Raw genomic sequence first — 15,688 nt, 5'->3', positions numbered from 1 at the left:
GGGATATCAAGGTTTTCTGGCTTACCACTGTGAGTAGATAAACCTTTATTGATTTTTTTCCATTACCAGTGGCTGTAAGCTAAGAGATTTGATTGGTCACAAATTAAGGAATTTGCCCCAAAATTCTTTTTTTTTGGCGGGGGAGGGGTACGTGGGCCTCTCACTGTTGTGGCCTATCCCGTTGCGGAGCACAGGCTCCGGACGCGCAGGCGCAGCGGCCATTGCTTACGGGCCCAGCCGCTCCGCGGCATGTGGGATCTTCCCGGCTCAGGGCATGAACCCGTGTCCCCTGCATCGGCAGGTGGACTCTCAACCACTGCGCCACCAGGGAAGCCATGCCCCAACATTCTTGAAACCTCTCTGACCAGGGCAATACTTAGTCTTAATTAAGATAGTGCTCTTGAGGAGCAGAGAGTTAGGAGTTATATTCCTGTGCTGAGAAGAAAAGGACTAAAGAGAAAGGCCTGAGACTAGACATTTGCAGAGCAGCTCAGCTGGTTGAGAGTTGGCTTTGTTTAACGCCCAACTTCTCAGAAGATTTTCCTCAGCTGAGTGGGCTTGGTGGGACATTAGCTTGAGAGTGTTGCTCAGCAACAAGATTTTGTGGGACCCAATTCTCAAAGAGTCAAGCAACCCGTCCCCTGCCTACCCTCCACCAACCCTCAGCTACCATCCTGAGCCTCCTATTAGACAATCAAGTGTGTGCTGGAGGGAGGGACCAGAGACAGGGGGCAAAGTTTAATCGTTGAACTAAGCAGCCTGGAAGTATTTAATCTGTAGCACCTAGTTCCCCGGAGGGATCCAGCCTGGACTGGAAGTGGGCAGCGCTCCAGAGACGTGGGAGTGAATGCTGCACGGAAATATCTGCTCACCTTAGGAGAAACCAAACTTGGGGAGAATGTTTGCGGTACACTTGATGGCATTTTACTTCACCAAGCTGAAGGAGGATCAGATCAAGAAGGTAAGGACTCACAGAGCTGAGAGATATCTGGTCCAGTCTTCCCTGACAGAGTTAATTGATCCCATGCCTACATGTGAAGAGATTTAAGAGAGCTTATTAGAAAAGGTACAGGGTGCACAGAGGCAGTAAAAACTCACAGAGGGGAAGAGGAAGTAAATCTCCCATGGGCTGCACATTGCATACTGTCCTGAGCCTTCCATTTCACTCGGACTTCAGATACCAGATGGGAAGGGGATGAGGAGAAAGTCTTTAGAAAGCTTGAAGACAATTGTGTTTGATGTGAGGAATGTTTGGGGGAAAGGCTACAAAGAAGAGTCAATTTTAAAGAAAATTTGAGAACTCATTAAAGTAATTCACATGATTCTTCACATGCTTGGAAGGATATAAATATGGATACCAAGAGGGGTGTGAGTTTTTACGTACAATATTCAAAATATATATTGTTGGCACGTGCTGTTGGCCAGTGGTGTGCTCTTAATGATGTGCATTATTTTGCCACTTTGCACAAGAAACCTGTCTACAAAATTGATTCCAAGGTCGGCTGGTTAAAAGTTGCCAAGGCTCAAATGGGGGCCAGCCACCAGCATTCTCTCCTGGCAGCCTAGAATGAGCCCAGCCTGCCCCTCTACCCACACCAGCTGCCAGTGGCAGGGCTCTGGGCACGAGCATCTCTCAATTTATAGATAACAGAAGTCCTCCCAGCAGGTGGATTTAGCCAGGATTACCCAGGTATTTAAAGTGGAGTGAGGATTAAACCCAAACCTCTGAATCCTCCTTCAGCATTCTTTCCATTGTGTCATGATGCCTCCTGGCTTTTCAAACTGAAAGAAAGAAAGCATGGCACCTGACAGCCCTCCTGTGCTGGGTGGGATAACCTCCCACTACATTCTGTTCATTAGGGAGTTGGGTTGCAGGTTATAGCAAATCTTAAAATATTGTAAATCAGTCAGTTATCTTAATTTTCATTTATTGATTAGATTCAGAGAGCTCTCTACTAGCTTCTTAAGAAGATGGAAAAGTCCTACAGTACTGCTTAAGAATTCATTTTCTGTTACAACCTCTTAGTAAAGATGTAACCTGCATGGTGTCTCTCCAGCCCTCAAGGGGAGTCTTTGGACCTTTATACCTCTAGTTCTAGCAAATTAGTTTCGTTTCCTTGGGCCCCTTTGTGGTGGTTAACCTTTAGTTACACCCAAGAATCAGGCTAGACATGTTTGTCCACCAGCGCAGGTGCAGGCCCAGGAGGTGGGATTGCAGCCTCCACTGATCTGTTCCAGGTCCTTCTGGGAGGAGGGTCAGCGTTTGTCAAGGCCTGGGGTTGACCCCTCTCTCTCTCTCCCAGGGGAAGGCAAGATAGCTAAGCGTGAGCTGAGCAGGGATAGTCAGGAGCACTTTCCAGCCACCTTGATGAGTGAGCCAGCAGGTGTCTGGGGTAGCAAGGGTGGCCAGTTTATGAGTTGCTGCGTTGAGTCATAGGTTCTGAGAACACCACCTCATTCACTTCTCCTTATGGTGACAACACACCTGGTCAAAAGGCACGGGCTCTTTCTCCGTCCTGGTCAGGTAGCCAGTCCCCTCCATAGTTTCTGTGCTTCCTGCTTCTAGAGTTGTCAAGATCCTGGGTGCTACGTGCCTACGAGGATTACTATTCAGACCCTGGAACAATTTTTAAAAATTTCCTTATACCAACATTAAAACTAAGCCAAAACAAAACAGGAAGGAAGGGGGGAAGAAAGAAGAAGGAAAGAAGGAAGTGAAAGAGAAAGGAAGGAAAGAAGGAAGAGAGAGAAAGAAAAAGAAAGGAAAGGGGGAGGGGAAGGAAAGGGGGGAGGGGAGAGGAGAGGAGATCTTTTCCAATTCGATGTAGTGACATTATTTGACCTATTGATAACATTGGACTGGGTCTGGTCACTGACCTGCAGATTGTTCATTCATAAGAGAAGAACTGGTTAGGTTTTTCCCTGTGTACTTTTTACAGTTTAGTAAGTCAACATTACGAAAAGTGAAAATGTTACCTTTAATCTCACCCTTCTCACAGACACTGTCACGTTTGCCACGTGGAAGCCCTTGTTGTCTTTTTTCACGGTGGATGTTTTTACAGTTATATTGTGTTTACCACTGTGGATCTGTATAGTTCACTTACTGTTAAAACGTAACCACGTTAAGTACATTTCTCCATAATTATCTTCCTAAAATTCAGTCAAGTTGGATATGCCATAATTTAACCTTTTCCCTCTTGTTGGACATTCAGCCACTTTCATAAACATTTTTTTAACAAATAAAATATTGCTATGATAAACATTGGTGTGTATTTAATGTTCTCCATATTTGGGATTGTCTCCTAAGGATAGATTACCAGAAGTGACATCACTGGGTTCAAGAGTTGAACCATTTTATGACTCTGGATTCATAATACAGTATCTTTGGACTAAGTGATCTGTAAAGTCCCTTTGCGCTTTCGCGCTCCCACATCCTGTAATTCAGCAGCTCTGAGCCTGCGGTTTTGAATTTGCTCTTCATATGTTAAATGTGATGCTTGTTGGCTCTTTTGTTTAGAAGATACCTGATGTCACATGGTTTGTGAGTCACTCCAAGAGTGGGCTTGGTTTTCTGAACTCAAGTACCCTTCCTTGGTGCCTGCAACGTGTGGGCCTGCTTATACAGGCCGCAAATCACCTGTTTGGATTTAAAATACAGCCTTTTTGTCCCAACGTATGTTTCATTCTTCCCTTCTAACTACTGTACCAGGTGCTGTGGAAGACACAAAGAATAAACAAGAAACTGACGCTAAGTTGACATTTGTCTGTCATAACTTTAACTTACTGAAAAAACAGGAGTAGTAACCCAAAGTTCTGAATGACTGTTAAACTTCAGCTGGCAAACTACCCCCAAAGGGCCTCAAAACCACTACTTACATACAAAGGATGATGCTATGGGGTTACCTGGAGGAGGTCTTTATACTCTGGGGCTGAGCAGAAATGAGCAGTATGTTCAGGGGCACTGTCTGAAGGGCCTTGGGGTGATAAAGAAGCAAGTTTAGGTTCCGTGTAGTACATCTCACCCTTCCCCAAACCCCAATTACTTGGGTCACGTCCCTTCTGTCGGTTTTCTCCTTGTGTGTTGCTGTGCCAACCAATTAGTCATAAACAGACTCGGGGTGAACAGAAAGCCCTTAATGAAGCATGACCTGATTCCATCCTATCTTCTCAAATATGCTGAAAGCCCAATTGTCCTCTTGTTAATGGCTCTCTGATGGTTTTCTGGCCTCTCGCTGGGCCCCCAAGCCCCTGGAGCCATGGACCACTTCACTGGCTTAGGATTCCATACTGGCCCTGGACTGAACTGGGATGCCTGCCCTCTAGGGCTGGCTGATGACTGCATACCTGTCTTATGATAAAGGTCATGTGACCCCTGGACTTTGGTATAACTTGTCTGTGGGGCTTGTGGGTCCTGCACAAAGCTGTGAAGCAAAACCAAGCCATGGAGCGAGGAATATGGAGACTGCATTATAGTCCCAGGGCTGCCACTTACCTATGGTTCTCCTAATGCTGCTTAATGGCTCTGAGCCTTGGAGTCCCCGTCTCTCAATTAGGAGCAATAATTTGGCCTTACCTGACTGCCTCCAGTGGATGTCTTGGAGGTTAGATGAGGTGACATACGTGAAAGCACTTTGTATACTGCAACAAATGTTCTTAGCCTTAGATAAAAGTGTGGGAGAGAAGTTCCTGCAGGAATGTGCCAAGATGAAGCCTCCTTGTGACCTGGATGAATAGAGAGGCTATTCAGTAGAGAGAGCAGGGTGGCAATACAGGGCACCTGTGCCGCTGTCCCTCCTCCTGGTACTCCATCCCAGCGAGCCCTGGGAATCTAGGCTGCCGCCACCAAGTGATTAGCGTTACCACGGGGAGGAAGGTAATATGATGTGACTTACTGCCTTCAAATGGACTGTGCACAGCAGTAGTAATTTTTATATCTTCCCTCCACTGGGGTAGTGGTCCTTTGTCCCAGTTTTCTGGTTACTTGAGTGACATGCTCTCATTTCCAATAGCAGTTTGATCTGGCTTTAAAAATTAAACTTCATCTTAGTTAAAACAACCTCAGTTAAAAACAAAATGGAAATTTAAAGCACCGGACTTCAGAGGTTGCACTTGGAAACTGAATTTAGCTCTGCTCTTCCTAGCGGCCCATAAACAAGGGGAAACGTGTGAATATATATTGTTACCATTGCACAAAAGAAAGGTTCCATGTTTAGGAATTTGAGGTTCAAGCTATAGCTAGTCTTTTCCAGAAGAGAGGCGGTAGGACAATGGTGAGGTCCTTGAACCGGGAATTAGAAATTGAATCCTTCTTCGTTTTTGCCCCTCCATTGTCCCATCAGAGAAATGGGGGAATCAGTTTTTCCTCAGAGCTTGTTTTTCAGAGGAATAAGTCCCCACCTCCCTGGCTTTCCATTCCATTCTGTTCTAACTCCCCAGCTTGATGAGTGGTCAGGCAAGGGGCCTTTGGGAATCCACATCGAGAAGCTGTCCCGAGTCAGGAAGGCACCTTCATGCCTGGAGTGGGAATTTACAGCCTTTAATGGTGGACAGGTGTCCCCAGCAGCCAACCCTGATCACTCAGCTCTCTGTTCCAGGTGGACAGGTTCCTGTATCACATGCGGCTCTCCGATGAGACCCTTTTGGACATCATGGCTCGGTTCCAGGCTGAAATGCAGAAGGGCCTGGGGAAGGACACCAACCCCACAGCGTCGGTGAAGATGCTGCCCACCTTTGTCAGGGCCATTCCAGATGGCTCAGGTGAGTGGAGCTGGGGGCTGCCAGGGACCCTGATCCCCCTGGTTCCCTCTTGGCTGATGGGTAACTGAAGTTTGCTTCTGTTCCCTGGCTTACCTCTCCAGCCCTCTCTCCACATGCCCCCACCCCACTGACTCTCTATGCTTCAGTCATGCTCAGTACCAAAAGTTTTGAGCCAAAATTCAAATGCACCTTGTTACTTCCCTGCCTGCCTTAGCCCTACACACTCTGTTCCCTCTCCTGTTGGAGAATCCCAACACTCTTCCCCTTACGAACACCAGTTTGGCTTTTCCATCTCAGTGTAGAGGTTACTGCCTCCATCTGGGAAGCATCCCCATGCTGGATTAGGTTCTTATCAGAGCTCCTGTCACCCTGCTGTGTATGAGAGTCTCCCCACTGGACCATCACTCCCTGAGGGCAGGGTCTGTGTCTTCTTCACCACAGCGCTCTGAGCGCTGCGTAGCGCTTGATGCATACTAGGCCTGAAATATTTGATGCATACTAGGCCTGAAATATTTGTAGAATGCATAGTAAATGGCATTTCACTCCTAGGTATCTAGATTCTAGGCTATAGATAGGAAGTAGTGGAAGATAGTATGACGTAGTGGCAAAAATATTAAATAATAATTGAAGAAACCTAGGTTCTAGGCCCAGCTCTGTCATATCTCAGTGACCTTTGGCAAAATGTTTAGCCTCAATTTTTCTATCTGTAAAATGTGCTTTCTACTGCTGCTGTAATAAGTTAGCACAAACTTAGCAGCTTTAAACAACGCAAATTAATTTTCTTACAACTCTGGAGGTCAGAAGTTTTCAGTGGGTCTCCCTGGGCTATAATCAAGGTGTTGGCAGAGCTGCATTCCTTCTGGAGGCTCTGGGGAAGAAGCTGTTTCCTTACCTTTTCCAGCTTCTAGAGGCCACCTGCATTCCTTGGCTAATGCCCCTTTCCATCTTCAAGCCCCAGTATAGCATTTTCAGATCTCTGACTCTGACCCTTCGGCCTCCCTCTTCCACATTTAAAAACCCTGTGATTACATTAGGCCCACTCAGATAATCCAGCATAATCTCCCAACCTCAAGGTCAACTCATGAGCAATTCTGATTCTATCTGCAACCTTAATTCCCCCTTGTTACATAACCTAACATATCCATAGGATCTGGGGATTACAATGTAAACATCTTGGAGAAGCCATTATTTTGCTTACCATAGCCTAGAGACCTCTAGAGGGAATCTGTGAGGCTCCATCAAACTCCTTCACTCAGCCTCTGGGTAAAGCCATAGGAGGGAAAGGAACTGGTATCTACCAGGCACCTATTATGGTCATGCAGTGCTAGGGTCTCACTGTCTCATACAATCCCTATAAGAACCCCATGGTGTAACTCTTATCCTCAGGTCAGATGAGCGCAGTGAGGACCACGGGGCTTCCTCAGTGTCAGGGCCGCAGTTCTGCAACCAAGCTCCAGCAGGGGCTTTGGGGCTCCTGAAGGAGCAGGGACCTTTGATCAGATTAGTGGGCTTTGGACCCCTCTGGGCCAATGCCTGGGCCCAAGTAGCTTGGCTCTGCCGTTTGAGAACTGGGAACTGTGATGGGAAAGACCCGTTCCCTTGCTGGTGGCGGTTGTGTAGTGGGCAGTGTACCACCATGGAGGAACACAGGCTGTGGAGAGAGACAGTCCTGCTTTGAAATCTCTGCTGAGTTCTGACACTGCTCTTTGAGAATGCTGCGGGGACTCTGTCCTTGATAGATCATCTGGGGCATTCCGAGGAAGCACCTGAATCATGAGGTGTGTGAGGGAGGGAGCTCCAGGTCAGAGTCCTCCTGGCTTTTGGTGCTTTGGTTCCTCTTGTAGACGTGTGTCCCCAGAAGCAAGGGAAAGTGGCCTTTGATGGTGTGAGGCTACTGGCCAGGTGTGCCTTCCCGACCCTGGCTGCTTCAGGAAGGTTTGGAAGTGAAACTGACCAAGTTTTAGAAATTGCGTCCTCCTCAGGCCAGGAGACACCAGCTCCTTTCTTCACTGTCTCCTTAGAGCCTCTCATCACACAATAAATCTCACCAGTGATCCTGCTGCAGTGAGGTCCCTGGGCCCAGAGTCCCTGTGGAGCCAGGTGACCTTGTTAAGTCCCAGAACCACTGTACTCCTGTCCTCATTAGTAAAAGGGACGTGGCCAGTTTGTCCCACCAACTTGTAGGGTCGTTGGAATCAGATGAGGTCATGTGGAAGGAATGCTCTCAACTATTCAAAATGTCCCAAGTCCTACAGAGCTCCTGGGAGCTGGTGGTATGATTTCATAATTACATCCTAATCTCTTGGGGTCTCCATTTCAGAAATGTATTCAATTTCCAGAGAAATCGTTTTGAGTTTGCCTACTCTCTAGTTTCCCCTCTTTCATCTGAACCTCCCTGAGAGGGGGTGACCTGATTGAGCCTTAGTTACCTCACAGCCTGTCAGTCAGGGAGCAGCAGTTGACTGTTCTTACGAGTGCCTTAAAAGCATGGTTATTGTTTGTGCCTTCTCTTCTACCAGTCACAAGGGAAGGGGGACAGGAAGTGCCCATCTTGTGATTTGAAGGCGACAGTGGTTCTTCAGGCCCCACCCCCGCTGCCTCTCTTCTTGGCCTCTGTCTCCAGGCAGCCTCCTAGGCCTCCTGGAGGGTGAGCCTTGCAAGTTGAGCCCAGGAGCCCCAGTGGTCTGCATTAGGACAGGGGTCCTGCACTTGCCTGAGCATAAAACTCACCTGGGACGATTCCTAAACATATGGCTTCTCGGGCCTCTCCCCCTGGAGATGGTGAGTCTCCCGGAATATACACGTTCAGTCCTCCTGCGCCTTTGGGAGATGCTGCACTAGGGAGTGGGGAAGGAGCACAAGCCCTGGCAATGGCTTAGGAGAAGGAAACCCCTGGTGTCCACGGCTGCCTGGAGCCACTGAAAGATCACTGGAGGATCATCTACAGCTGGTGGATTCTCAAGGAAACCTCACCTTCTTGAAAGGTCATTTCTTTTTAATTAGTATTCTTTTTATTTTTTAAAATGGCGACATAATTGACATATAACATTAGTTTCAGGTGTACAACATACTGATCAGTATTTGTATATATTACGAAAAGATGGCAACAGAAAGTCGAGTTACATCCATCAGCACACACGGTTACAAATTTATTTTTCCTGTGATGAGAACTTTTAAGATCTCTCTTAGCAACTTTCCAATATGCAATACAGTATTATGAACTATGGTCACCAAGCTGTACATTACAGCCCCATGATGAGAGGTCATAATGATCTTAATAATCACCGTAAAGATCCTGATGGCCCCCCTGCTGCTGTTGCCCTCTTCTAGGTGGGTCCTCCTTGCCCTGGGGTCCAATGAGTCCTTTCTCTGTGTCAGAGTTACAGAAGGGATCACACCATGTGGTTTTTATTAAAATCCTCCAATCTGGGCTTCCCTGGTGGCACAGGGGTTGAGAATCTGCCTCCTAATGCAGGGGACGCGGGTTTGAGCTCTGGTCTGGGAGGATCCCACATGCCGCGGAGCTACTAGGCCCGTGAGCCACAACTACTGAGCCTGTGCGTCTGGAGCCTGTGCTCCGCAACAAGAGAGGCCGCGATAGTGAGGGGCCCGCGCACCGCGATGAAGAGTGGCCCCCGCTCACCGCAACTAGAGAAAGCCCTCGCACAGAAATGAAGACCCAACACAGCAAGAATAAAATAAATAAATTAATAAACTCCTACCCCCAACATCTTCAAAAAAAAATAATTATTATGTTTTTTTTTTTTAAATCCTCCAATCTATCCTGGTTGGTGTCAGAGGTGTTTTCCCAAAATCTCAATCAGGTCTTGGTTAAAATCTTTCTTAAAATCTTTCTGTGGCTCCCCCTCACCTGGATAAATCCCAGATTTTTTGGAGGTGGGGTGGCTTTTCCAAATCCTTCCTAATTTAACCCGAGACTGCCCGCCAGTCTCATTTCTGTCACACGTCCCTCCTGCTCAGAAGCGCAGACCTTTCCCACCCCAGGCAATCTCATTCCTTTGCTCCTGGCCTCCTCTCCCTGGACCCCTGCTCTCCTCTGTCTGGCTGGCTGACTCGCGCTCTTTCTTCATCACTCAGCTCTGTATCACTTCCTCTGGGGTGGTGACTCCTGCTCTGATTTAGTAGACACTGCTCCCTGTGCTTCCCACAATCAGAGCACGTGCCCTACTGTGTGGAAATGGTTTACTTACTTGCCTGTATTTCTGATGGGCTTCCCAGGGGGCCCACAGTCTTTCGTCTTTGCATCCCTAGCACCTGGCATGTCACTTGTCACAAAGTCAGTGCTCAGTAAATGTTCATACGTACATGGATCATGTGATATACCCTCTTTCCTGTGCAACACCTGTGATAACACCTGTGAAAGCATCTCTTGCTTGGTACATGATGAGTGCTAATAAAGTTGCACAGGATTAGGTCCTTGGAGTCCCTCCCTGAATAAATGGCTCCATCAGGTTCCTTTCAGGGCTGATCTAGGGAGATAAAGAGTCTTGCTTTCTAGAAATCTCCACAAAAGCAAAATATCCGGCTGGCTGGGTCTATAAATGAGGACGCTAAACCTTGTTCCACGGACCTGCAGCAGCAGCTTGTTTAGAAATGTAAAATCTCAGGCCTTACCTCCACTGAATCATAGTCTGCATGTTAACAAAATTCTTGGGCGATATACATGCACATTAAAGTTTGAAGAGTGGTGCTGCACGCCATTGGGAGGGCTTGCCGCTAGTTCCTTGCTTGCTAGGAACAGAGAAACCCAGTCAAGGCAGGTCAGGAAAGGAGGCTTGTAGTACAAGGACACATAAACCCAAAAGGGAGACACACAGGACCTTGTGGGAATCTGAGGGCAGGAACCGTGGTGTACTCAGGCTTCAAGGGAACTGGAACTTAGGAATTTTCCTCCATGGTTTCAGCCTACATACATGTGGCCGCCTTGGCTACCCAGCTGACCTCTGATGTTTGAGATGCTTCCACTTCAGTTTTTACCACCTACTAGCAATTTCCTTCTATGTTTTATTTCACATTTCACGAGGAGTGAATCTGAATGGCCAGCTGGTTCCTTAGATTCATGCAGCTGTGTTTAGGGTCACATGGTACCAAAGAAAGGCCACTTGGGTGACCAGATTTGTGGTCACGGAGTTTCACTCACACGTGCCTTGGCCATATGTCATGAAGCATGCCTGGTACATGCAGCCACTTTTCCAGCACAGATAATTCTATACAAAGACTTGTTGGTTCAAGGGTTTGCACACATGAGTTCCCATCCCATATCTGTGGCTGATGCTGAAGATACTGGCAGGGTCCTAGGCAGGACCTCTGGCTGGAATCTGAGTTGAAGTCATCAGGGTGGGCTGCCTCACCCCAACACATGTGTCATTTCCACCTTTTTATTAATAGCATCTGTCTTATACTGGACTCAGTCAGGTTACATTTTCTCCTTTTGGAGTGGCTCTGGCCCAAAATATTAAGCATCCTTGGCTCCTTAAGGACCAGCATTTGGTTCTTGTCTCCTTTCCCTCCTGGTGTGTCTCCTCTCTGCCCATAAGACTGAGGCTTGTATGGGGCTACTTTCTCTTCCCTGCGCTCCCTCTGCCTTTTCTGCTGTATGCCCGTTTTCCAGAGTATCAGCTCTCTCCTGCCTGTTGCCGGGGTTGTGGCGGGCTAGAATAAGCTCCACTGTCAAGGCCCATTTCTAACACCACCTGCGTGAAGGGTGTTCACATTTGCCCTCTCCAGATGAACGCGTTTATTCCCTACTGGATGGCCCAGTGGGCAGGGCTGAAGCTGCAGAGGCAGGCAGACTTGGGTCACACTCCAACTTTGCCCCTTGGAGGGCACAAATCAACGGCCACACTTCTGGAGTCTTGGCGCGTGGGCATAATGATACCTGGCTTGTGGGGTGGTTGTGAGACTTCATGACATTTATTACAGTTCCAACTTGGAACACAGAGCTTGCTATTTAGCAGACTCTCAATAAATGATAACTTTTTTGGCTTTGTTTTTTAATAGAAAACGGGGAGTTTCTTTCCCTGGATCTTGGAGGATCTAAGTTTCGAGTCTTGAAGGTGCAAGTCTCTGAAGAGGGGAAACGAAATGTCCAGATGGAGAGTCAGTTCTACCCAACACCCAATGAAATTATCCGAGGGAATGGCACAGAGGTAGCAGGGCAGGGGCTCTGTGAAGGTGGGGGAAGGCCTTGGCATCAAGTTCCTGGGTGACCGTGCCTTAGCCCTGTGTCCTGTGCTTTCTCTTCTCTGCAGCTGTTTGAATACGTAGCTGACTGTCTGGCAGATTTCATGAAAACCAAAGAGCTGATGGAGAAGAAATTACCTCTTGGCCTAACCTTTTCTTTTCCCTGCAAACAGACTAAATTAGAAGAGGTAAGGCTGGTGCAAGGGAGGGGGAGCTGGATAGGATTTGGGTTTGGGGCTGGAGAATGGCATGTGCAGGGGTCAGGCTGGGAACAGGAGAGATCAGCAGGAATTTTCTTGTTTGTTTTTTCTTTTTTTTTAAACAGTGAGGTGGAATTGTGAGGCAGGGAATATGTTAACGTGGCCGCCTTGATTTTACACTTCCTAGGGGCACAGCACAGGGAACAAGATGGTTTTCACCACCAAGCTCAGTGGTTCTCAGACCTTGGTTGCATCGGAATCCCTGGAGGGTTTGTTAAACACAGATTGCTGGGCCCCATGCAGGAGTTTCTTAATCAGTGGGGCCTTAGATTTGTATTTCTAATAGGTTACCGGGTGATACGAATGCTGCTGGTCTGGCAACCACTCTCAGAAGCATTGACACAGCTAACTAGAATAAGAGGGGGAAGACTTGGGGAGTCTCCCTCTATAGTGAGCGCTTAGGAGGAGGACCGAGGTGGGGTCACTGGAGTGACAGCGTTACTGGACAGACCCAGCACCTGGGAGGTATAGTCTCAGCTGTGCCACTAGCCAGCTGGAGTCTCCAGTAATCCATCTCTGTGTGCCTCAGATTTTCAATTTGTAAACAGGGAGAAGGCAAAGCTGATCTTATGTGAATCTGTGACAATAAACAAGGGGCCATATAAAAGGACAGTGAGCTTTCTGGGGCCAGGGGGTTATTGTCACAAGTCAGGTCTCCGCAGGCTACTCCTGCCTGGGGTGGTGGTCTGTGAGCTCCTGCTGCACAGACTGGTCATGACACCCAGCTCATAGTCAGTTCATGGACCACCTTGACTTGGGATGTGTTCGATATTGTTGGCTTGAGCCGCTTATTGATAGTGGGATAGTGGAAAGGGAATGGGTTTTCACGTTCCACAGACCTGGCTTTGAATCCTGGCTCAGAACAAGTTGCGTCCCCTGGGCAAGTTACTTAACTTCTTGGGTCCCTTGTTTTCTTATCTGTAAAACAAGGATAATATCTACTTGCTGGGCTGAGGTGAAGCTTAGATGAAGCACCTGTAATGCACTGAGCAGTGTGCCTGGTGGATCAATGGTAGCTGTAAGGTTTTGACAATTGTCCCTATACAACTTGTCTCTTCATTCTTTTGTACCTTGTCCTCCAATTCCACAGATGTTTCTGGAGGGCAGGCACTATTTTATATTGTTCTTCCTCTCCATCCCCAGGGTCTCTAGCACAATGTCTTATATTTAATAGCTATTTAATAACTATCTGACAATTGAAAGGTACAATCAATCATTTATTAGATTCCGTTGAATGGGAATTTGCCATCATCTGTCTATATGGGAGATGGGCTGAGGTTTACTTTTTAATTATTTTCTTGAGAAAGAATTAGAAAAAATAGTGTGAAGAAGGTTTCAGGGAATGTTAGAAGAGGCCAGGTGGAGCTTCGCTTGTGTTTGCAGACTGGAAGAGCAGAGTTCCCCCAAATCAGTAGGGGAAGTGGGAGGAGTCAGGAATCAGGCCTCAATTCACCAAACAATTAAACACCTCTTATTTGAGCTTAGGAACAGAGACTTCAAGAAGAAGGAAGATGATGATGATGGTGATGATGATAGACTGTATCTCAGATTTTGACACTGTGTCTTGCACTCTGATGAACTCTTTATGTGTATAACCTCATTTAAATCCCAAAGCAATCATATGAGGGAGATATAATTATTTCCACTTTATATTTGAGAAAGTGCAGTTCAGAGAGGTTAAGAGACTTACCCAAGGCCACACAGCCAAGAATGGCTCAGCCCAAGCTCACAAACTCCCTGACCACACTGACTTTCCAAAAAGACACAGGTCTAGAATGTTGTTTAAAATGCCAGCAGGTGCCTGAAAGCATTTTGACCCATTTTTTGTTGTATCCCAATGAGGGTTTTCAGACGACATTTAAATGAGGCAAGGGTGGCTTGATTATATCGAGGAAGGGAAAAACTTTTTCTCTTCAAAGTCTAGTTGAATTACCTGCATTTTATAAAATTTCCTCCCAAGCTGCCTTTCAGTGAAGTCTAAAGTAGAAAAGCTTCAGCCACAAGGAAATGCGTTAGTAATAATAACCGAGAGTGGGCATAGCTGTTACCGTGATTCTGCTGCACATGTAGATTTGTGACATGAAAATAAGGGCTTTGGAGAAGGTGGAGTCTCATCAGCCATGTAAGTGCAGAAGGAGGTGGGAAGGGGAAGACTTCTTATGAGGAGGTATGGCTAAGGGGGATTCTTTGTAAAACTAAAAAATGATTAAAGATCAGGGCATTGGAATTAAAGGAGGGTGTTAGTTTGTTGTTGCTGTTGTTTTGTTTGTTTAAGTGAGGGAACGGAAAAGTCTTAGCCAAAGAGAAATTTCTGTGTGTGTGTGTGTGTGTGTGTGTGTGTGTGTATGTGTGTGTGTGTGTGTATGTGTGTGTGTGTGTGTATGTGTGTGTGTGTGTGTATGTGTGTGTGTGTGTGTGTGTGTGTGTGTGTGTGTTTCTGATGATAAAATGGTAATACTTTTTCAAGGTAGGAAAAAGAAGAGAGAGGAAAGAGGGTAGGAATTGAAAAGTTTAAAGAAGAAAATAGAAATCTCCTCTAATCCCAACCTTCAGAGATACGCCCTACTAGAATTGTTGGGTTTTCCTTCCAGTCATATCTATATTAAATACTGGTGTTATACTGTATGTGTAATTTAAAAATATGTAGTTATATGCATAGCTTTTTTTCACTTAACAATATATCACATGCATTTATTCCCCATTCCCCCATATATACTCCCCCCAACAGGTCCCACATTGTCCCTAGCATTCTTTTGGGGGGACACCACCCTACAATCTCTCACTCCTCTGTCTGGTGGGGCAGGGATGTTACCATAGCCCATGAGGGCGGAATTTAGAGCTACCACTAGGTAGCGCTGTGGTGCAGGGAGAAACCTGGTCACTGGTTGGGTGCATCAGAGACCTATGTTCCAGTTGGGCTCTGTCCTTCACTCACTGTGACACCTGGAACAGCTTCCTTCCTCTCTAAAGCTTGGCTGCTTTATCCATAAACTGAGGGGGTGAGGATGGTCAGGGAGTCAATAAGTTTGGGCTCAGCTCCTCTTGACTATGTGACCTTGGGCAAGTCTCTTAATCTCCAAGTTCTCTTCCAGTCTGAAAAATTCTGTGATTATTTGCTGTGTTAGACATGAAACTCTTGAGAAACACCACTTGTAAGCAGATAATTGATAATGCAAATTGAGAACTGTTTTTCTAAGTTGAAATGAAGTCCCTGAGGGAGTCTTACAAGGTAACATGTCAGTTCTGCTTTGTGGACCTGGCAAACCAGGCATTCTGCACACATCATGCGTCTACCGTATGCCGGTACTTCTATCAGAGCAGTCCTGTGACAGAGGCAGGGAAGTGATGTTTCCATTTTACAGATGAGTAAACTGAGGCTCAGAGAGGTTAAATGACTTGGACAATGTCTTATGCATCTAAGTGTTCTGACTCTGCTGCCATTGTTCTTTCTGCCCCTATGTATTATG

General features: G+C 46.7%; 1 protein-coding gene across 2 annotated transcripts in view; it reads left to right on the top strand.

Moving 5' to 3' along the window:
* Nucleotides 1–898: 898 nt before the first annotated feature.
* HKDC1 (hexokinase domain containing 1) overlaps nt 899–15,688 on the top strand; it is a 37,654-nt gene continuing 22,864 nt past the window's right edge. For both annotated transcript variants that reach the window (XM_024765498.1, XM_024765499.1), the window contains exons 1-4: nt 899–961; nt 5,595–5,757; nt 11,779–11,927; nt 12,030–12,149. In XM_024765498.1, the coding sequence (XP_024621266.1) occupies nt 899–961; nt 5,595–5,757; nt 11,779–11,927; nt 12,030–12,149 (495 nt within the window). The remainder of the gene's footprint in view (nt 962–5,594; nt 5,758–11,778; nt 11,928–12,029; nt 12,150–15,688) is intronic.

This window comes from Neophocaena asiaeorientalis, unplaced genomic scaffold (genome assembly GCF_003031525.2).
Source record: "Neophocaena asiaeorientalis asiaeorientalis breed wild unplaced genomic scaffold, Neophocaena_asiaeorientalis_V1.1 scaffold31, whole genome shotgun sequence".
Lineage (NCBI taxonomy): Eukaryota > Metazoa > Chordata > Mammalia > Artiodactyla > Phocoenidae > Neophocaena > Neophocaena asiaeorientalis.
This window is presented reverse-complemented; position numbering and strand designations above follow the sequence as displayed.